This window comes from Rana temporaria, chromosome 9 (assembly GCF_905171775.1).
Source record: "Rana temporaria chromosome 9, aRanTem1.1, whole genome shotgun sequence".
NCBI classification, from domain to species: domain Eukaryota; kingdom Metazoa; phylum Chordata; class Amphibia; order Anura; family Ranidae; genus Rana; species Rana temporaria.
Genome location: NC_053497.1, coordinates 19,307,033 through 19,329,856, shown reverse-complemented (window position 1 = coordinate 19,329,856; position 22,824 = coordinate 19,307,033). Strand labels below are relative to the sequence as shown.

The 22,824-nt window shown below is 43.7% G+C and overlaps 1 protein-coding gene across 1 annotated transcript in view; it reads left to right on the top strand.

Moving 5' to 3' along the window:
* Positions 1 to 22,417, top strand: part of LOC120913161 (ficolin-1-like) — a 58,674-nt gene extending 36,257 nt beyond the window's left edge. Inside the window, exons 8-9 of the mRNA XM_040322899.1 lie at positions 5,606 to 5,740; positions 22,165 to 22,417. Of these exons, the coding sequence (XP_040178833.1) occupies positions 5,606 to 5,740; positions 22,165 to 22,406 (377 nt within the window). The 3' untranslated portion in view covers positions 22,407 to 22,417. The remainder of the gene's footprint in view (positions 1 to 5,605; positions 5,741 to 22,164) is intronic.
* Positions 22,418 to 22,824: the final 407 nt, after the last annotated feature.

Sequence of the window (22,824 nt, the reverse complement as noted above, 5' to 3'; positions counted from 1 at the left end):
TAGATATAGATATAGATATAGATATAGATATAGATATAGATATAGATATAGATATAGATATAGATATAGATATAGATATAGAGAAGAGAGAAGAAAAGTGCAAAAAAAGGCCCAATATTGCACTGCCGGCGCTTAGTGTTGCAAAAACACCTTAAAGTGACTCAGTGTAAAAGTGAAAATAAAAATACCATAAATAAATCAATAAGAGAACACCACAAAAGTGCACGTGGTATTATCTATAAAGCAGCTATTTCAATAAAAACAGATTAAACCATTTTAAAAGATGTGTGAACAAGTATCTAAAAACCGTGAACTAAAGTTCAATAGATAAACAGCGCTATTGAATTGTTAAAACAATTCAGAGAATAAAAGCCAGTAGGTGCAGTTGGTGTAAGAGGTGATCAAATCAGAAGTTTAAGTGCACCAAAAACAGCTCAAAGAGAAACACCTATATAAGTGGTTAAACTCACCCACCAGGGGTGTAAGCCTACCACAATACAGCAAAAAGCTCTGCAGTTACACCATCTGATCCTCCAGGTATTGATAGGGCAGAGCACGTCTCAGCACAGTGGCATGAAAGAAAAATAAAAGTACAGATGATAGTGCAATATTGTCTAAATGCAACTGGCTCAGATATGTACATAAACCTAAGGTGAATGCCCGTACAATATAACACTGTTAGATAAGCAAGTAAACAGTAAAGGTTTCACCGCTGTCACCGCCGTTTTCTATCCTCCAGGAGCCGCGCTCGTGCTATGCAGGAACAGCTGTAGCAAGTGCTGGGCTGTGGTTGGTAGTAGGTGGAGCGCAGGTGGAACGCAGTCTGTATCCGTGTGTAGCGCCGTTGGTAGCCACGCACTGACGCGTTTCGTCACTTCCGACTTCAACAGAGGGCGTCCTCTGTTGAAGTCGGAAGTGACGAAACGCGTCAGAGCGTGGCTACCAACGGCGCTACACACGGATACAGACTGCGTTCCACCTACTACCAACCACAGTATTTTTGCACGTGTCTTTTTGCATCAGCTTAAGCAACAAACTGAATTAATGATTGTTCCTTCAAGTTCAAAGTAGTCTTCTGCTAGCTTTTGTTGGTGCACTTCAGTATTTGTAATCCAACAAATATGAAGAAAGGAACAAACACTTAAAATATGTAATGGCAATTCCATAAAGTAAGTGAAACTATGAAGTCACCTTCCTGCAACACAGTTATGGTGGGCAGGTGCCCTCTAACCAGATGAGGCCTTGCCGTATGCGTCTGGACCCTCTTGGTTCTCAGTCTCTCCATAGCTCATGGTCCCTGGTCCTCCGCACAGCTGCTCACAAGGTGCCAGTGGATAGGCGACTCCCTGGTTCGATCAGCAAAGCTGTGGCAAGGATCCCTCAGGCAGGCGATCCGGTCTCCGCAACTTTAGGCCCAGGTTTCTCCGGCCTAGCACACTCACTGAAAGCCTCTTTCCTGTTGAGAGATGGCGTCCCAAGGCGTGTTACCTAGCCTTAAATAATATCTCCCAGCCGGCTATATGTGGCACAATGCACCTTGGTAGCACAGTGGGCATTGAAGTCCATTTCCCACCTGCAATAATAGAGTCTCTGTACTACAATGTCCATCATGCATTGTTCCCATCATAGCTGAACCAAACATATTGCAGCAACAGACACCAGTGGGAGTTAAGTTCCTATTAGGCACAAACTGTAGTCTATAGGCTGCGTTCAAAAGTGACACCTTACGAATATATATATATATATATATATATATATATATATATATATATATATATATATATATATATATATATATATATATATATATATATATATATATATATATATATATATATATATATATACACATACACACAAACACACACACACCTACACGGTTGTGCGCATAAGTTTACATACCTTGGCAGAATTTATGATTTATTGGCCATTTTTCAGAGATTAACAAAAAAAGGTCTTCACTCATGGTTAGCATTTGGCTGAAGCCATTTATTATCAACTGTGTTTTTAAATCATGACAGCAGAAACTACCCAAATGACCCTGATGAAAAGTTTACATACTCTGGTGATTTTGGCCTGATAACTTGGACACAAGTTGACACAAAAGGGTTTGAATGGCTATTAAAAGGGTAACCATCCTCATCTGTGATTTGGTTGCTTGTAATTAGTGTGTGTATATAAAAAGGTCAATGAGTTTCTGGACTCCTGACAGACCCTTGCATCTTTCATCCAGTGCTGCACTGACGTTTCTGTATTCTGGGTCATGAGGAAAGAATTGTCAAAAGGATCTCCGGGAAAATTTAGTTGAACTGTATAAAACAGGAAAGGGATATAAAAAGATATTCAAGGAATTGAGAGTGCCAATCAGCGGTGTTCAAACTCTAATCAAGAAGTGCAAAATAAGGGGGTTCATGTTTAAACCAAACCACAGTCAGGTAGCGCAACTAAAATTTCAACCACAACTGCCAGGAAAATTGTTTGAGATGCAAAGAAAAACCCACAAATAACTTCAGATGAAAAACTGCGGTGTGGGTGTTTCAAGATGCAAAATGAGGGACTTGAAGAAAGATGGGCTGCATGGTCGAGTCTCCAGGAGAAAGCCATTACTACGCAAATGCCATAAAGTATCTGCTTACAATAAGCCAAACAGCACAGAGACAAGCCTCAAACCTTCTGGCACAAAGTCATTTGGATTGATGATACCAAAATGTAGTTTTTTGGCCACAACCATAAACACTACATTTGGAGAGGAGTCAACAAGGCCTATGATGAAAGGTCCACCATTCCTACTGTGAAACATGGGAGGTGGATCGCTGATGTTTTGGGGATATGTGAGCTACAAAGGCACAGGAAATTTGGAAAAAAGGTATGGCAAGATGAATGCGGTATGTTAAAAAATACTGGAGGAACATTTGCATTCATCAGCCAGGAAGCTGCACTTTGACATTCCAACATGTCGATGATCCAAAACACAAGGCCAAGTCAACCTGTCATTGGCTACAGCAGAATAAAGTGAAGGTTCTGGAGTGGCCATCTCAGTCTCCTGACCTCCATCATTGAGCCCCTCTGGGGAGATCCCAAACATGCCGTTCATGCAAAACAGCCCAATAATTTACAGGAACTGGAGGCTTTTTGCCAAGAATGGGGAGCTTTACCATCTGAAAAGATAAAGAGCCTCATCCACAAATACCATAAAAGACTTCAAGCTGTCATTGATGTAACAACTGGGGTATGTAAACTTTTGATCAGGGTAATTTGGGTAGTTTGTTATGATTTAAAAAGAGTAAACACAGTTGATAATAAATGGCTTCAGCCAAACACTAACCATGAGTGAAAGAAACATTTGTTATTCATATTCTCTGAAAAATGGGCAAGAAATGACACTTTGCTACAATGTTGTGTAGTGAGTGTACAGCTTGTATAACAGTGTAAATTCTGTCCCCTCAAAATAACTCAACACAGCCATTAATGTCTAAACCCTTGGCAACAAAGTGAGTACACCCCTAAGTGAAAATGTTCAAATTGTGCCCAAAGTGTCAATATTTTGTGTGGCCACCATTATTTTCCAGCACTGCCTTAACTCTTGGGCATGGAGTTCACCAGAGCTTCACAGGTTGTCACTGGAGTCCTCTTCCACTCCTCTATGATGACATTACAGAACTGGTGGATGTTGGAGACCTTGCGCTCCTCCACCTTCTGTTTGAGGATGTCCCAGAGATGATCAATAGGGTTTAGGTCTGGAGACATGCTTGTCCAGTCCATCGCCTTTACCCTCAGCTTCTTTAGCAAGGCAGTGGTCGTCTTGGAGGTATGTTTGGGGTCATTATGTTGGAATACTGCCCTGCGGCCCAGTCTCTGAAGGGAGGGGATCATGCTCTGCTTCAGTATATCGCAGTACATGTTGGCATTCATGGTTCCCTCAATAAACTGTAGCTCCCCGTGGCAGCAGCACTCATGCAGCTCCAGACCATGACCCTCCCACCACCATGCTTGCCTGTAGGCAAGACACACTTGTCTTTGTACTAATCTGGTTGCCGCCACACATGCTTGACATCTGAACCAAATAATTTTATCTTGGTCTCATCAGACCACAGCACATTGTTCCAGTAATCCATGTCCTTCATCTGCTTGTCTTCAAGAAACTGTTGTGGGCTCTCTTGTGTATCGTCTTTAGAAGAGGCTTCCTTCTGGGATGACAGACATGCAGACCAATTTGATGCAGTGTGCTGCGTATGGTCTGAGCACTGACAGGCTGACTCCCCACCCCTTCAGCCTCTGCAGCATAGCTGGCAGCACTCATACAACCTCTGGATATGATGCTGAGCACCTGCACTCAACTTCTTTGGTCTACCATGGTGAGGCCTGTTCTGAGTGGATCCTGTCCTGTAAACCTCTGTATGGTCTTGACCACCGTGCTGCAGCTCAGTTTCAGCATCTTGGGAATCTTATAGTCTAGGCCAGGGGTGCCCAACCTTTTGAAGAGCAGGGGTCACTTAAACGACTTGGTAACCGGTCATGGGCCACAATGAGCGAAGCGGGTGGATGGCAGCCCACTCTACTCAAACTCACAGGTAATAGAAGTCTATGGCTCAGTGCAGGTAATCAGTTTGAAAGCAGCCCAGTAACTACTGCAGCCCAGAAACTTACCTTTAATAACAGTATTCCATTCTATAATGCCCTGTACACACGATCGGTTCATCAGTTAAAAAACCGAACGTGTCAGAACGCGGTGACGTAAAACACAACGACGTGCTAAGAAAAATGAAGTTCAATGCTTCCGAGCATGTGTCGACTTGATTCTGAACATGCGTTGATTTTTAACCGATGGACTTGCCCACAGACGATCGTTTCTTTCTATCAGTTTTTTAACCATCAGATAATTTTAAAACAGGTTCTAAGTTTTTTCACTGATGGGAAAAAAAACTATGGGGCCCACACACGATCGGTTCGTCCGATGAAAACGGTGCATCGGACTGTTTTCATCAGACGAACAGATCGTGTGTACGCGGCATTAGTATTCCATCCCAGAGCAGGAGGTCGCGGGCCACATCAGAGAGCTCCGCGGGCCACATGCGGCCCCCAGGCTACTGGTTGGGCACCCCTGGTCTAGGCCATCTTTATGTAGAGCAACAATTATTTTTTTCAGATCCCGAGAGAGTTCTTTGCCATGAGGTGCCATGTTGACCTTCCAGTGACCAGTATGAGAGTGGTAATACCAAATTTAACACACCTGCTCCCCATTCACACCTGAGACCTTGTAACACTAACGAGTCACATGACACCGGGGAGGAAAATTTTCTAATTTGGACACTTTCACGTAAGGGTGTACTCACTTTTGTTGCCAGCGGTTTAGACATTAATGGCTGTGTGTCGAGTTATTTTGAGGGGGCAGAAAATTTACACTGTTATACAAGCTGTACACTCACTACTTTGCTACAATGTAAAGTGCCATTACTTCATTGTTACATGAAAATATAATAAAATATTTACAAAAATGTGAGGGGTGTACTCCCTCGATTTTACATCTTGTTTATCATCTGAAACATACAAGATGAAAAATGTCAGTGCTTTTCAGAATACATCATAATGGCGGCTCTTTTCACAGGCACCTGGGAATTGCGGATTGATCTATATGCCCCGGACAACACAAAGCATTTTGCCAAGTATGCATCCTTCCAGGTTCTGGGAGAGGCTGAGAAGTATAAATTGTTGCTTGGAGCTTTCACTGAGGGAAATGCAGGTAAGAGCTTGCTAGCTGGCTGTTATAGTTCTAGTACAGGGGAGTCAAACTCAATTTCATTCAGGCGGCATCAGCAGTATGGTTGCACTTAAAGGGCCAGTTGACGCTCCAGGAGTGCGCCGCGTACGTACAGAGTGCGCCGTTTAAATTTACCCTATGTACAGAGGTCAGAGTTCAGGAGTGCGCTAAGTGCAGAGTTCAGGAGTGCGCTATGTGCAGAGTTCAGGAGGGCGTTACATGCAGAGTTCAGGCGTTTGTTATGTAGAGAATGCAGAGTTAAGGATGTGCTCTGTAGAATGCAGGGTTGAGGAGTGTGCTACATTCAGAGTTTAGGGGTGCACCGAGTGCAGGTTTGAGCAGTGTGCTCCCGCCACCCCCTCCAAAGATTACTTACTACTCTTGCCCTACCTGGGCCAGCTCTATTACCTCCTTGTGTAGGCGGCTCCAGTACCAGTGTAAACGGCTTTGCCTCGCATTGCAGGGAAATCATTCTGTCAGTCAGATTCTGAGGATCTGTCCCCCCACGGTGAGTACCTGCAGGGATCTATTAGAGCTGCCAGCCCCCCAGGGCAAAGCTGCCTTTGTAAACAAATGAGGCTTCCATGTTTACAGGTGACAGCAAGGAGCAGAAGGTGAGAGCTAGATGTGGTGGAACAGAGCTGAAAAACTGGGTGCAAGGGCCATATTACATGACCTGGTGGGCCGGATTCAGCCTCCGGGCCTTGTGTTTGACATATGTTCTAGTCGATGTCCAAGAGCAGTCTTTTTGGACCTCTAAAATGTTAGCATCAGCATTGAAACAGACTAAAGCCTCGTACACACGATCAAACTTCCATTGGACAAATACGTGGACTTTTGTCCGAAGGGAGTTGTATGAACTTATTCTGCACACAGAAGGCAGAACATTTTCAGCCAACATTCATGAAACTACGTGGTTATTCTGCTCTTTAGCAACACCCTTTGGGCAACTCCTGCTAATGTTGTCTGAGTGCGTTGGTTCGGAGCATGCGTGTTTTTACTTTGAATTTTAGTCTGGTGAACTTGTGTACACATGAGCGGATAATCCAATGGAACACAGTTGGACAATTTGAGAGCGTGAACACCCAACATTTGTTATAAGAAATTCCGACAATTGTCCGATGTAGCATACAGACGGTCGGATTATCAGACAAAACACGTCCATCACACAATTGATGTCGGAATATCCAATTGTGTGTATGGGGCCTTAAGGTAACAGTCAATTAATTATTTGTCCGGCAATGGCTGCCTAGCACAAACTCCCTGCAGATATAAAAGACCCAAATTAATGCTGCTCTGTATTCACCGGTAGGGATGAGCTTCGAGTTCGAGTCGAACATAAGGTGTTCGCCAACAGCGAATTTTATGGGGCGTTTGCAAAAAGTTTGAGCACCACCGCACGCCCCATAACGCACTGCGAGATCACAGTGCATTGCTGTATGATGATTGGCCAAAGCATACACTTGACCTGCATGCTTTGGCCAATCACAGCACGCTCCTCAGCTCTATAGGGTGCCTTTGACCAGTCATGGCACAGGGGGACCAAGTCCATGCCCCACACTATATAAAAGGCTGCTTACACAGCGCTTGTACACTCTAACAGGGTAGGCAAACAAGGCCCGCGGGCCGAATCCGGCCCGCCAAGCCTTGTCATGTGGCCCGCCAGCCTCCACCGCTTGTTCCAGTGCCGCCCGCTCTGTGGCCTGTTGATGATCAGGCCGCACAGTGGGAGGTAAGTGGCGCCCGCGGCCTGGACAGGGTTAACACAGGTCGCGGCCGCCGCTAAGCGGCCATGCCTGTGTCATCTCTGGGCTCCTGCGCAGCTACGTTAGCGGCTGATTGGCTGAGCTGTGTCCCTCTCACACACAGCTCCGCCTCACATTTAACGCTGACAGTTCGGCTCTTCGGACAGCTGCAGGCAGCCCGCCCCTGACCCTCCATCCTGGGGTGAGTAATCCACGCTCTCCCACTTCCCAGTGTATATATAAAAATAATTTAAGGGGTGCTCTGTGGACTCTGATGCAACAGGGGGGCTTTGGTGGGCAGAGCCCCCTTTACATCCGAGTCCACAGCATTACATGGGGAAGCAGGGGGAGGGAGGAACTGGAGATCTGCACAGTGAGCAGAGAGTAAAAGGGGGGCATGATTGCAGGGACACTGATATAAAGGGGACTGCACTATAATCATTACAGTGCAGTCCCCTCTATATCTAAATCAGTGTCCCTGCACATTACAGCGTGTAGGGTCGACATCCCCCGGTCCCTGGAAAAATTGGCTGCTCAGTGTAAAATGCTGGGCCTATTGATTTCTATTAGGTTGTGTGTTATTTCTTCATTTTCTGAAAGCGCACTAAAATTCCTACATGCTTCATCTTTGGTGCACTGTCAAAAAATGCAGCAAAAACCTGCAACCTGATATATATTAATCCCTGCCCTCTGTACATAGCGCACCCCTGAATTCCTGCACTGTGTACGTAGCGTAATCCTGAACTCTGCATTCTGTATGTAGTGCGACCTATATACAACTGGCCCTTTGAGGGCAACCACACTGCTGATGCGGCCCTCGACGAAATTGAGTTTGACACCCCTGCTCTATAATATTCCTCCCAAGGACTGAGCCTCTTTCTGAGATTTGGCGTTTACAAGTTAAAACTTTTTTTGCTAGAAAATCACTTAGAACCCCCAAACACACACACATATTACTCACATTTTTTTCCCAACACCCTAGAGAATAAAATGGCATAATAAAATGGCAGCCCTTACAAGCAAATTTTTTTGGAAAATTGATTCAAAATTGTGCCTGCTCGTGGAATGGCGACGTTGAAAAAATTCTGCAGGATGCAGGTTTTGAGTTATAGAGTAGATCTAGGGCTAGAATTGTTTTACACTTTTTTACACTGTTCTTTAAAAAAAAAAAAACACTTTTATTCCTATTACAAGGAATGTAAACATCCCTTGTAATAGAAAAAAACATGACAGGACCTCCTAAATATGAGATTTGGGGTCAAAGACCTTAGCTCTCATATTTACACTAAAATGAAATAAAAGCAATAAAAATGTAATGTAAAAAAAAAAAGTCTCTAAGAGCTATGGGCAGAAGTGACGTCGCTTCCGCCCTGCAATGGTATGGGCCATCTTCCCCTCACTCATCTCCATACCAAGCCAAGAAGAGGACCATCGCCTCCGCCGCTACCGATGGCTTGGGTAAGCGGCGGAGGGCACGGAGAATGGTGGGAGGGGGGCCCCCTCTACCACCACCGATAAAAGTGATCTTGCGACAAATCCGCCACATAGACCACTTCTCTGAAACCAGACCGCTCGCTAAAGAAGAGGATACTGGGGTTATGGTAGCTAGCTGCTGCCATAACAACGATAGCCCTCTTCAAAGTGCCGATTTATATCATGTGAGCCGGTCCTGAAGTGGTTAAAGGTTATGTAGGGAGGGGGCGGAGGAGCTATAACATGGAAGGAGACCGAATTGTACATTTTTGTAGCAAGTTTAAGGCCGATTAAGGCCGGATTCACTATGTGAATTGAATTTGCGTTTCCCCACATTCAATTTGCATAGCAGGAGAATGTGACTCGCTCTATGGAGCCGGTTCACATATCTCCGCAGCGGGTCTGGTGCGGTGTGCCGGAAAAGTCAAGTTAGGCTTACCGGTAACTTGTTTTCCATGAGTCTTTCAGGACAGCACCTTGAGAGCATGGCTACACCCACTTGACAGGAAACACACCTCCACCAAACTTCTTAAAAGCGAGGCTCCTTCCACTTAGTAGTAGTAGAGAAACCTCCGGCCCAAGCTGGAACACATAATCAGAGTATGGTTAGTCACAGCATAATTATTCAAAACATTAAGGGCGGGTTACTGCTGTCCTGAAAGACTCATGGAAAACAAGTTACCGGTAAGCCTAACTTGACTTTTCCCTTAACGTCTTTCAGAACAGCACCTTGAGAGGATAATAGAGAATTACCCACTTAGGGAGGGACCACAGCCTGCAAGACCTTTCTGCCAAAAGCCTGATCGCTTTCTGACAGAAGATCTAGTCTATAATGACGGACAAACTTAAGGTAACTTGTCCACGTAGCCACCTTGCAGATCTGATCTGGGGTGGCACCAGCTATTTCTGCCCATGTAGTGGCCTGAGCTCTAGTAGAGTGTGCTTTAATTCCCAATGGGGGAGATAGCCCTGCTTGGGAGTAGGCTTCCAGAATAGCGGTTCTTAGCCATCTAGCAATTGACCCCTTAGATGCTTGGTGGCCCTTCTTTTTCCCTGAAAACAGTATGAACAAGGAGTCTGAAGATCGAAAATCCTTGGTCACTTCAAGGTAATGTAGTAAGGTTCTTCTTACATCCAACATGTGAAATTGGCGTTCCTTCTCCCCTGATGGATTAGAGCAGAAGGTTGGAATAACAATTTCCTGCGCCCTATTGAGGGCTGACGCCACTTTTGGTAGAAAAGCTGGGTCAGTCTTTAGTACAACTCTGTCCGTATAGACAGATAGGAAGGGTTTCTTTATTGACAGGGCGTGTAGTTTGCTGATTCTTCTGGCTGTCGTAACTGCCACTAAGAACACCGTCTTGAGAGTAAGGTACTTCAGAGAAACGTCTTGTAACGGTTCAAAGGGTTCTTTAGATAATGACTGAAGAACTGACAAATCCCAACTGGGGAAGTGTCGCACGGGAGCTGGTCTAGACCTAGAAAGTGCCCTGAAAAATCTTGCCACTAAAGGCTCTGAAGATATAGGCTTTTCCAGAAAGACTCCTAATGCAGCTATCTGCACTTTTAGTGTACTGATTGACAGACCTTTTTCTGCTCCATTCTGAAGAAATTCCAACACTGACTCTAGATTTTTTACCACTCTATTAGACGAGTGACACCAGGAGTTGTAGACCTTCCAGTATTTACCATAGATCTTTCTGGTAACCAGTTTTCTACTGGAAAGTAAGGTAGTCACAAGTGGTCGAGACAGACCTTTTTGTCTCAATAACTGCCTCTCAGATACCACGCCGTGAGGCTTAGACAGGCCACCTCCGGATGGCATATCGGACCCAAGGCGGCCTGACTGCCATTTGAAGAATGGTGGTAAACCAAGCCCTTTTTGGCCAGAATGGAGTAATTAGGATTACTTCCACCTTCTCCTTCTGAATCGACCTCAGTACCAACGGAATTAGTTGAAACGGAGGGAAGGCGTAAGCCAGCTGGAAGTTCCAAGGCTGTATCAACGCATCTGTTCCCTGGAAACCGTCTTCTCTGTGAATGGAGAAAAAACTGGGAAGTTGCGTATTTTCTTCTGACACAAATAGGTCTATTTGTGGTTGGCCCCAGGCATGGGTGATCAATGTGAAGACTTCCGGATTTAGGGTCCATTCTGCTTCCTGAATCCGTTTTCTGCTTAGAAAATCTGCTACTATGTTCAAAGTGCCTTTTAGGTGGACCGCTGATAAGGACAGCAAATGATTTTCTGCCCATTTTAGGATGGTTAAGGCGAGAAGCTGAAGTGACCTGCTTCTTGTGCCTCCTTGCCTGTTTAAGTAGGCTATGGTAGTGGCATTGTCCGAAAAGACTTGAACATGAGCACCTTGAAGGTCTGCGGAGAAGGCATCCAAAGCTAAGGCTACTGCCCTTAGTTCTCTCCAATTGGAGGACTTTTACGCTTCTGACCGGGACCAAACCCCCTGAGCATAGTTTTGACCCAGGGTGTGCCCCCATCCCCATAGGCTGGCGTCTTACCACTCTTTCTATTGGGAATGACCATAACAGGACTGCTGAAAGGTTTGCCAGATTTCTCCACCACCACAGCGACCGTTTTACCCTGGTGGGGATTTTCACCTTTTCCTCCAGAGATCCTGTCCTGTGATCCCAAATTTTCAGAAGGAAACTCTGAAGCGGTCTGGAGTGAAGCCTTGCCCACTGCACCACTGGCATAGATGAGGTAAGGGTTCCCAGAGCTGACATTACTTGTCTAATTGATAGCTCTTGGTTTGTCTAAGGAGGCTACAACCCTTAGCATCTTTAGTTTTTTGTCTTCTGGGAGAAAAACTTTTTGCTCCACTGAGCTTATATGATACCCCAGAAATTGTGCTTCTTGGGTTGGATTGAAATTTGATTTCTCCAAACAGAATTTTTTTATCGGACCGATCTGTTCAATGGCTTCAGGTTGAGAATGAGTCTGAAACTTCCGGACAACTTTTTTACCATGAATACATGGGAATAAAACCCTTGATAAAGCTCCCCCTCTGGTACTAGAGTTACAACCCCCTGGTTCATCAGATCCTTCAAAAGGTTCTTCATTGCTAGGGATTTGACTATATCTCTTGGTAGTTTTGTCAATAGATACCTCTCTGGGGGAGGGTCAGAGAACTCTATTCTGTAACCCTGAGACAGCATAGAGAGAATATACTGATTCTCTGTTATGCTTGCCCAAAAAGGGAGAAAACGCTGAAGTCTTCCCCCTACCTGCAACTGGTTGTCATTGCGTTTTGCTGGTTGCTGCAGGAGGATGGAAAAAGGACATTACTTTTGCCTTTTCCCTTTCCTGACCAACCTTTCTTCCTCTCTTGAGGCTTACTTTGTTGTTGAGCCTTTTGAAGACGAAAAAAAACTTTATGCCTGACTGATTTTTCTTTTTGACAGGGAAAGATTTTTTCTTGTCTGCAGTCCTGTAAAGCACTGCATCTAAATCTGGCCCAAACAATAAATCCCCCTGAAAAGGTACTCCACACAGTTTGTTTTTAGATGCTGTGTCCCCTGGCCAGGTCTTTAACCACAGCGCCCTCCTAACCGAATTAGTAAGGGCCGCGGACCTTGCTGTCATTCTGATAGATTCTGCAGATGCATCTGAGACATAGGCTACAGCAGCTGACAGGGTTGAAAAGGAGTCTAGGATTTCTTGCTTTGGCGAATCAGCTATTATATGAGCCTTAAGCTGGGTTAGCCAATACTCCATGTTTCTGGAGACGCAAGTAGTCGCCATTGCTGGCTTAAGGTTGCCCATGATGGATTGCCAAGCCCCTTTAAACTGCTGATCCATCTTCTTATCCATGGGGTCTTTCAGGCCCCGTACACACGAGAGGATCTATGCGCTGGTATTTATCCGCGGATCAGTTCCAGCGGATAGATCCTGTGGTGTGTACGGCCCAGCGGATATTTATAAGCGGATATTTTTCGGGCCGATGGATTTCCAGCGGATAAAAATTTCTTAGCATGCTAAGAAATCTATCCGCTGGAATCCTGTCTAGCGGATTGATCCAGTGGTCTGTACAGACTTACCAGATCAATCCGTCCGATCCCCTCCCTCGCATGCATCGTAATGATTCGACGCATGCGTGGGAAGTCTTTACCTTCCAGTGTCGCGCACGTCGCCGCGATGATGTTATATTTTGAAGACACATTTTCCAGCTAGTCTTCCTCCTCTCCCGATTCCTGGGAATGTGAGGAGGAAGGACCTCCCTGGTTCAGAGGACTCTCTTCTGCCTCTACTGCAGGAACTAACAGTGAGTCTTGTGAGGACTAACAGTGAGTCTTGTGAGGACTAACAGTGAGTCTTGTGAGGACTAACAGTGAGTCTTGTGAGGACTAACAGTGAGTCTTGTGAGGACTAACAGTGAGTCTTGTGAGGACTAACAGTGAGTCTTGTGAGGACTAACAGTGAGTCTTGTGAGGACTAACAGTGAGTCTTGTGAGGACTAACAGTGAGTCTTGTGAGGACTAACAGTGAGTCTTGTGAGGACTAACAGTGAGTCTTGTGAGGACTAACAGTGAGTCTTGTGAGGACTAACAGTGAGTCTTGTGAGGACTAACAGTGAGTCTTGTGAGGACTAACAGTGAGTCTTGTGAGGACTAACAGTGAGTCTTGTGAGGACTAACAGTGAGTCTTGTGAGGACTAACAGTGAGTCTTGTGAGGACTAACAGTGAGTCTTGTGAGGACTAACAGTGAGTCTTGTGAGGACTAACAGTGAGTCTTGTGAGGACTAACAGTGAGTCTTGTGAGGACTAACAGTGAGTCTTGTGAGGACTAACAGTGAGTCTTGTGAGGACTAACAGTGAGTCTTGTGAGGACTAACAGTGAGTCTTGTGAGGACTAACAGTGAGTCTTGTGAGGACTAACAGTGAGTCTTGTGAGGACTAACAGTGAGTCTTGTGAGGACTAACAGTGAGTCTTGTGAGGACTAACAGTGAGTCTTGTGAGGACTAACAGTGAGTCTTGTGAGGACTAACAGTGAGTCTTGTGAGGACTAACAGTGAGTCTTGTGAGGCTTGTATCACGGATGGTTTCGTGAGAGGATTTAAATGACTTAATTGTAGCATCCAACTCTTTTTTAACAGATGCGATTATGTCGCTGCAAGCGGTAGACGCTTCCTCTTTCACTAATAGGTCAATACATGACTGACAAAGTTTTTCTCCAGCCTTCAGAAAGTTTGGACTTGCATGAAGGGCATTTCTTTTTATTTCCCGGTTCAGAGCTTTTGGCCTGATAAGAAGGAAAAGAAAAAAAGAAAAAAACAAACCATCCATATGAGTCAGCCTGTCAGAGATCCTTAAACACTCATGTGCCCAAACAGGCCCCCCGCCACCAGGGGGGGGGGGGGGAAACACTCAAGGCAGAAGAGCGCTAGAGAGAGACCCCAAAGTAAATAAGGGTAGAACCTCAGTCTACCCCTTACCTGGGCCTTGCTGGTGCCAGTGCCTGTTCCACTCGCTGCGGATCCTGCGTCCATGCTGAGGCAGCAGCGAGATGCTGGTGGTGAAATGCCGGTTCGGGACTCCACTAGTGCCGATGCACCGGACCAGAACCAGCTAATAAAGCACCAGATCTGTTCCTCCCTCCTCCCTCAGCGCTTCCTGTGGAAATGACGTCTATGCCCTGCGCCTGCTCGTAGGATACCGCCCCTTCCGGTTACCTCACTTCCGGGGGAAATAGCCTGGCTGACCTTCCCAAGATGGCGGCGGTGTTCGGCTGCTTGGATAGGAAAAAAAAACATGTCCGCGCCTGTAGCTTGCCAAGGAGCAGTATCCCTGAGCAGTCCTGGCTCACTGAGCACCGATGAGGGAGAAGGAGCCCATGCATGAGGCACTCTCTAACCAGTGAATGGGAGGACCAGACTGAGGTAAGAAAAAACAGGTGGAGTAGGGAGACAAAAAAACTCTCCAAGGAGAGCTCCTAACCCCCACATGTGTTCCCGCCGGAGGAAACACAAAATCTGATAAGTGGAAGGAGCCTCCCTTTTAAGAAGTTTGGTGGAGGTGTGTTTCCTGTCAAGTGGGTGGAGCCACGCTCTCAAGGTGCTGTCCTGAAAAACAATAAGGGAAAAACGCATGCTTTTTTGGTAAGTTTCAGGTTTAATTTCAGCCCAAAATTCGGGCTGAAATCGGATCTGAACTGGTGAACCAGCACGCACTGGACCCCTGCTGTGCGCCGCATGCGGCGACAGTGTGAACCCGGCCTAACTTTTATAGACAGGGAAAACACTGCGCATAAGCATTTGAAATATATGATTTTTCTGCCCTTTTACCTGCTATTTTTTTTAGGTTGGTGACAGGGTCTTTCATTGCATGTAGTGTTTAATTATATTATTTATAATTGCATTTAAAAAAAAAAAAAACTTGATTTAAGCTATAACGCATGTATTAATTGAAATAGCAATTGCTATATTTAGAGTTACTTTGGCGCTCATTGATGAATAAAAGTCCATGTTGTGAATGTAGCACTACCCCCGAAGGAGCTGCTGGTTTAGATTTGGGCCTGCCATTACCTTACTGTTCACCATACTTGTCCTAGGGGTTCCTCTTGAAGAGTTACAAATGCCCGCACCAACACTTTGTTTCTTTTTCTTCAAGGGCTTTAATAAACAAGTTCTTTTAGAGGGATGGAGGGTTAGGGAAGATTGAGGTACCTTGCTTTGTGGATCACGAGTAGGATCCTGGATCCAAAGGACAAACTGTTCCCACACTGGATTCGGCAACCACCGCATAGGGCTCTCTTACTGACCTATCAACTGGTGCGAAGCTCGTTCAAAAGTCTCTGCCACAGACTTAATGAATGCCGTTGAGTCGTTAAACGGTCCTCTGCCACAGGAACGTGTAACCACACACACACTTTGCAAAGTTCTAAAGAAATTACACAGCTCACAGTGCCAGGATCCTTCAGCCAAACCGGCCGCACTGTGAGGTAAATTAGCCAGGATACGTCCGCTAATTCAATCCTCAATTGTTCGGCTTCTTCCTGCAGAGAAGACAGCACAGGGCCATCCCTGGACCAGTAGGCCCCAGAAACTTTTGGGCCTACTCTCAGTAACAGAGCCTCGGACCAGCAGGCCCCGAGACCAAACGGCTGCTAACACATACCCGAGGCCAGGATCAGTAGACACCGCCAAAATGGTGTCTGCCCCTTAAGTACCCCTCCCCCAGAATGCACAGCGGTGGGGACCACGCCACTGGGCAGCTTCTGGGCAAGAGGCACCCAATACACCCAGCCCATTGCATTTCCAACCTCGACTCCTGGTGACAGCGACACCCACAGTCAGGCGGAAGATGCACAATGCAGCTGAGCTGGAACAGAAACCCATAATTTGCCATACAATTCTGAGCTAAACTACAGCTCAGATAACTAAATTTACAAATAGCGCCTACTCAACGAGAGCAGGGTGCTGCATAAATAAGGATTCCTAGAGCTTAGTGAATTAAGTCTAATGCAGACAGTTTAGCAGTTTTCCTTGGGGGGTAGGTGGGTGGAGGGTCAGGGGCATGGGGACTTAGACAGCACCCAGAATTTTGCCAGAAAGTGCTCCTCAAAAATCAACCTATGATATTTTCTGACATTTCACCATATACCATTCAAAGAAGAAGAGCAATGAAACCATTATTGTCTGCCCTCATTAACAAAGACATCAAGTATAAATGGGCATTCCCCTTCGCCTTAAAGTTCAATTATAATGGCAGAAACCATGTAATACATAGTTTCCAAGAAGGTGAACGACTTCTGTTTGATCTGAAAATTATATCTCTTGAACCTGCCATGGACACTAATCCACCTCAACTTCCATCTGCTAAGAGGAACACACCTACTAGTCCGACTCAAAATCCATGGAACAAGGTCAAATACAGGAAAATTGGAGGTGACCAAACACCCTGAATATTGAATAGACTTACTCAGGACGTATTTCTTATTCTTTAATTCAGATGCATTTTATCCCGGATACTTTTTTTAAAAAAAAGGGAAGACTCCGGGATTACATATCTAGTTTAATGCCGTTTTTATTTAGATGTTTCTCCTCTTTTTTTGGTCATCCTATGATTCAAATGCCTTTTTTCTAAAATTTGTTTTAAGGTGTTATGTTTAATTTGTCGGCAACTGACGACGGTGAGGTATTGAACCTCAACTTACCTCTTGTGTCGACACTTTGTCGACCCAATGGGTAAGAATATAGTCCTTTTCTGGGACTATGCAAAAATTTCTTGTTTGAATGAGGGAAGGAGAATCATTCTCTTCCCCCATTCTGGGTCACGAATTGACCTTGCACGATCTAATAGTTTATTGTGCTATATGTTTTTTTATTTTTCTTTTTTTATCTCTCCTTTTCATTTCTTTTTCTTTCTTCTTCATACTCTCTTCGTTTCTTCAGCCTGCCTGCCATTGTTCGTATTTGCGAGACTATTGATGATATCTGTACGGTCCCGCATGTTCATAGATGTAGACAAGACTTATGGCTGGATCGAATGATGTATCTAAACCCCTTAGTGTTGTTACTCACAACACTCAGGGGTTGAATTCTCCTGTTAAGAGGCGCAAAGCCTTTCAAGTATACAAGTCTCTCCGTGTAGATGTGGTTTTCCTTCAAGAAACCCACTTTCCTAAACGATACAACCCTTCCTTTATGCATGCCCACTTTCCATTGTTTTACCTAGCTAAAGCAGAAAACAAAACTAAGGGTGTGGCCATTTTGTTTTCTAGGTATTGTAATTTTAACCTGACTAAAGAATTTGGAGATCCGGAAGGTAGGTTTCTATTGTTACAAGGTACCCTTGATGGCAGACTATACACATTTATCTCTTATTATGCTCCTAACAGAGGTCAGAAAAAGTTTTTCTCACAAATGCTTGATACCCTCCGACCATTTATGGAGGGGATCATTCTTATGGGTGGAGACTCTAACCTAGCTTTTGACACGGGATTGGATAAGTCCAAACCTTCTGGCAAGGGAATCGTCAGACCGACTAAACTTAGTCTACAAGTAGCACGCATTCTACATCAGTCTAGATTAACTGACATCTGGAGGGAGATGAACCCCAAAATTAAGGACTATACTCACTACTCTAACCCTCACCACTCTTATTCACGTATAGATCATATATTAATCTCTAACCATCACGTCCCAGCTGCCATTAAGTCTCATATAGTTGATGTTTCTTGGTCAGATCACTCGATGGTTCTATTGTCACTGAGGAGAGAGGACACTTCTCCTAAAGTGTCTCATTGGACACTAAATAAGTCTATTTTGAAGGACTCTGTCCTAATGAAGGATATTGAGCGATCTCTTCTAGAATACTTTAAGCATAATGATACAGGAGATGTGTCCCCTGAAACTCTGTGGGCTGCCCACAAGGCTTCTATCAGAGGCAAAATTATACAAGTGGCCGCTGGCCTCAAGAAACAAAGAAACATAGACATAAGGAAGCTAGAAAACAACTATCTAGAGCTCCGTAAAAAACATAAATCTGATCCTCTTAACTTTCCTACTCAGGCACTTGATGCAGCTAGATCTGCCCTAAACTTGGTACTTACCACTAAAGCTGGGGAAGATATGAAATGGACTGGAGCTAATTTCTATAAATTTAAAGATAAAATAGGCCCGATGCTAGCTCATAAACTCTCACCTAGATTTCAATCACGGTCTCTCCCTAAAATAAGGATGACTGATGGTTCTCTTACCCTGAATCCTAGGAAGATAATGGAGGCCTTTCATGATTTTTTTTCTAAGCTTTATGCATCCACTGATGATTCTTCAGAGGGAATGGATGATTTTCTAGACAATTTGAATCTACCTCAATTGACTGAAGCTCATAGAGAAATGATGGAGTCTCCCATTTCAGCTGAAGAAGTATTGTTAGTAATTAAAAACCTAAAATTAGATAAAGCCCCGGGCCCTGATGGGTTTTCAAGTGCTTATTATAAAACATATTCGAGCATTTTAACACCCTACATGGTTAAATTCTTCAACCACATGACCGGTGGAGTTCCCATAGACAAGCAACTTAATTTAGCTTATATTTCGGTTATCCCAAAGCCAGAAAAAGACCATAGCCTGGTGGAAAATTATAGACCTATATCCCTCATTAACAACGATCTTAAGATACTCACTAAGGTAATGGCCAATAGAATGTCCTCTTTCATTGGCCAGTATGTTAGTAAAGATCAAGTAGGCTTCATAGCTGGAAGGCAAGGTCCTGATCAGGTTAGGAGGGCTGTGGATCTGATCTCCATTTTGAACTCAGGTTGGACTGGTGATACTAATCAAAGGGGAATGCTTCTTTCTATTGATCTACAGAAAGCATTTGACTCAGTATCATGGCCATTCATGTTAGAAGTGATGAAACGTTGGGGGTTTGGCACGAAATTTCTTGGAATCTTATCTGCACTTTACTCTCATCCTAAAGCCAATATACGCCTTCAGGGTATCTTTTCGGAACCTATTGAGATTCATAGGGGTACTAGGCAGGGTTGTCCTCTGTCTCCCCTGGTGTTTGCAATAGTTATGGAATCCTTGGCTATAGCTATTCGTGAGAACACATACATCAGGGGAGTTAGATGTGCCAAAATGGAGCATAAATGTGCCTTGTTTGCAGATGACCTTTTACTGTTTTTGACCGCTCCAGATACATCCCTACCGGAATTATATTCTCTTTTAGACAAATTTTCTATAGTTTCAGGTCTAACTGTAAATATGGCCAAGTCTAGGGCCCTCAATGTTTCTCTCTCTGAATCCACGGTTTCTCTACTAAAGGAAAATTATGGATTCAAATGGGACACCTCTTATATCAAATACCTAGGTATCAATTTGACTCCCAACATCCAAAACTTGTATTTGGCCAATTATCCACCCATGTATAGAAAACTTGAGAAAGATTTGAGAGATTGGGGAACTCAGAATATAGGTTGGATTGGTAGAATTAACTCGGTTAAGATGACTCTTCTCCCTAGGCTTTTGTATCTTTTTAGATCATTACCCATACCGATAATTAAAAGTCATCTAAAATCCTTTCAAGGAAAGATTACCAAGTTTATTTGGAACAATAAGGGTCCACGCCTTCCATCTCGCACTCTCTATAACTTGCCTGAACAAGGGGGTTTGGGGGTACCCAACTTATTATGGTACTATCAATCAGCAAGATTGGCACAGTTATCGGAAACTTTTCTTAAACATGAACGCCCTGACTGGTTAGATATAGAAGAGCAGGCGACCCCGAATCTAACGATAGAGGAGTTAATGTGGAGTCCTACCAAGAATAGGCCTTCTATTTTATCTCCGACTCTTTCTCAAACCTTTGTTTTATGGGATTCACTTAAAAACAATCCCTCTCTAATTTCTAAAAGCAGACCTTTATCGAGTATTTTTCTAGACCCACTCTTTGTTTCTAAAATTGAAGTAGATTCGTTCAAATGGTGGCATGACAAAGGGTTGTATCGTATAGGCCGTTTTTTTTCGCACTCGGGTCCACTTCCTGAACAACACTTCATTGACAAGCTAGGTCTTCCTGTCTCAGAAAAATTAAGATTTTCTCAACTACATGACTATGCACAAAGCCTATGGGATAGTGGCTCGATCTCTGGACTATTGACACCTTATGAAAGTAATTGTGATCAGGGTTTGATCAGGAAGGGGAATATTTCAATCATATATCAATCGCTTGCTAATAACTGCACCAAATTACCTCATATGCTGGCCTGGGAAAGGGAACTTAATAACAACTGGGATTTATCTGACTGGTGTAGTAATTATACTAGATCCATTAAAGGATATGTAAATATATCCCTTGTAGAGGCTAATGTAAAAATTTATACTAGGTGGTATTTAGTTCCCGTTAAACTGGCTTCCATGTATCCGTCAACTTCGCCCCTTTGCTTCAGAGGTTGTCAGGGATTGGGGTCTATGGTACATATATGGTGGGAATGTCCCAAAATACGTGGATACTGGAATAAGGTGTTCAACATAATAAGACGTGTCACAGGCTGTAATTTGCATCAATCCCCCGCTATCGCTTTACTTAACGGGATGTTACCCCAAACCTCCAAGGTTACTAGAAAACTCATCCTATACATTCTGACAGGTGCCAGGATCACAATTGCAGCTGCGTGGAAAAAATCTACTGTCTCCGTCCGGTATATGAAACAAAAGGTTACATGGATTATGGAACAAGAAAAGAGGGTATGTTCCATGTTGGATATGTCTACTCTTTTCCATGAAATATGGGAACCGTGGATGAAATTTATGGGAATATCTCTTATCCCATAAAGGCTGTGGTGATATTTATATCCTTAGGACGATGTTGTTCGTTGACAGGCAGGCTGCCATCTCTTTTTCCTTTTACTTTCCCCTGATCTTTTTTTTTTCTTTTCTTCTCTTTTTTTCTTTTCTTTTCATTGATTGTTATTTGATTTGATAATTTTGTTTTTTACACGAGGATAACATCCTTGTTTTTTCTCATTCTCAGAGTGTTATGTTTAGAAAAAAAAAAAAGATATATATAAACATTTGTATTAGCCTATGTTTGGGTTATCAAAAGATTCCACCAAATTTTTGGGGACGTTAGGCATGTTAAGGGTTTTGAAAATATATATTTACAGATACTGGTGGGTATTGGTGATAATTATTGGAGGGAGGGAAGGGGGATTGAAAGGTTTGCTTAACCTCTTGGACACAGACTGTTCCCAGTGGGGGTGTCGGAGAGGTCATTGTTATCCAGAAATCCTGTCCTTTATTCGTTCCATGAAATTAGACCCAGTACACACATGGGGTTTTTTATTGTGTGACAACAATAAGCCTAAGGAATTATATAGTATATGGAAATATCCTTTTATTTATTTAATTATAAATTATTGGTTATACCTAGCTTTTCTTTTTAACTATTACAATCTGTTATACTCTCACCGTATGGTGATAGCATATGATATGACTGTATATGATAGTCAGTTTATATGACAAGACCATCTTCTATGTAAAACAATGCATTGGATTTATTATTTACTGTGTATTACTGAATTGTATACTGCTGTTATAGTACAAATGTATGTACTTTTATTGAAAATAAACATAAATTTGAATGAAAAAAAAAGAAAATGGTGCAGTGTCTGCAATTTTTATAGTACCACACCTTTAATTTATGTAAAATATATTTTTTTTTTTAGGAGACTCCCTGCGTACTCATGCAAATATGCCGTTCGCCACAAAGGACAACGACGTTACTGCATCCAAATGTGTCAACCTGTATAAAGGAGGGTGGTGGTACAATAACTGCCACAATTCAAACCTGAATGGGCTTTATCTGCTGGGGCCTACCAGCTCCTACGCTGACGGTATCATCTGGAGCACCGGAAAAGGCTACAATTATTCCTACAAGATATCTGAAATGAAGATTAGACCAATCTAATGACACCTAGAGGTCTATTAATAATAAAAAGATGTTTGAGCAAATGCTGGTACACATTCCTCTTTCTTGACTAATTTTTTACAATTTTCTTAATAGTGATTTTGGGAGAAAGGGCCCCTTATAATGAGCCCATTAGCTATAAAGTGCCGGGTGGCTTAAAGGGATTGTAAAAGGTAAAAGTTTTTCACCTTAAAGGGTTTGTAAAGAAAAAAAAAAATACATGTTATACTTGCCTCTACTGTGCAGTTCGTTTTGCACAGAGTGGCCCCCAATGCACGTCTTCTGGGTCCCTCAGCAGCTGTCTCTGGTCCTCCAAGAACTCCACACATTCATGCGAGAGCGCTCCCATAATGTGGAGTCCTTGCGGGCCGCTCACTGTATCACTCGGCACACCGCGTCATTGGATGTGATTGACAAA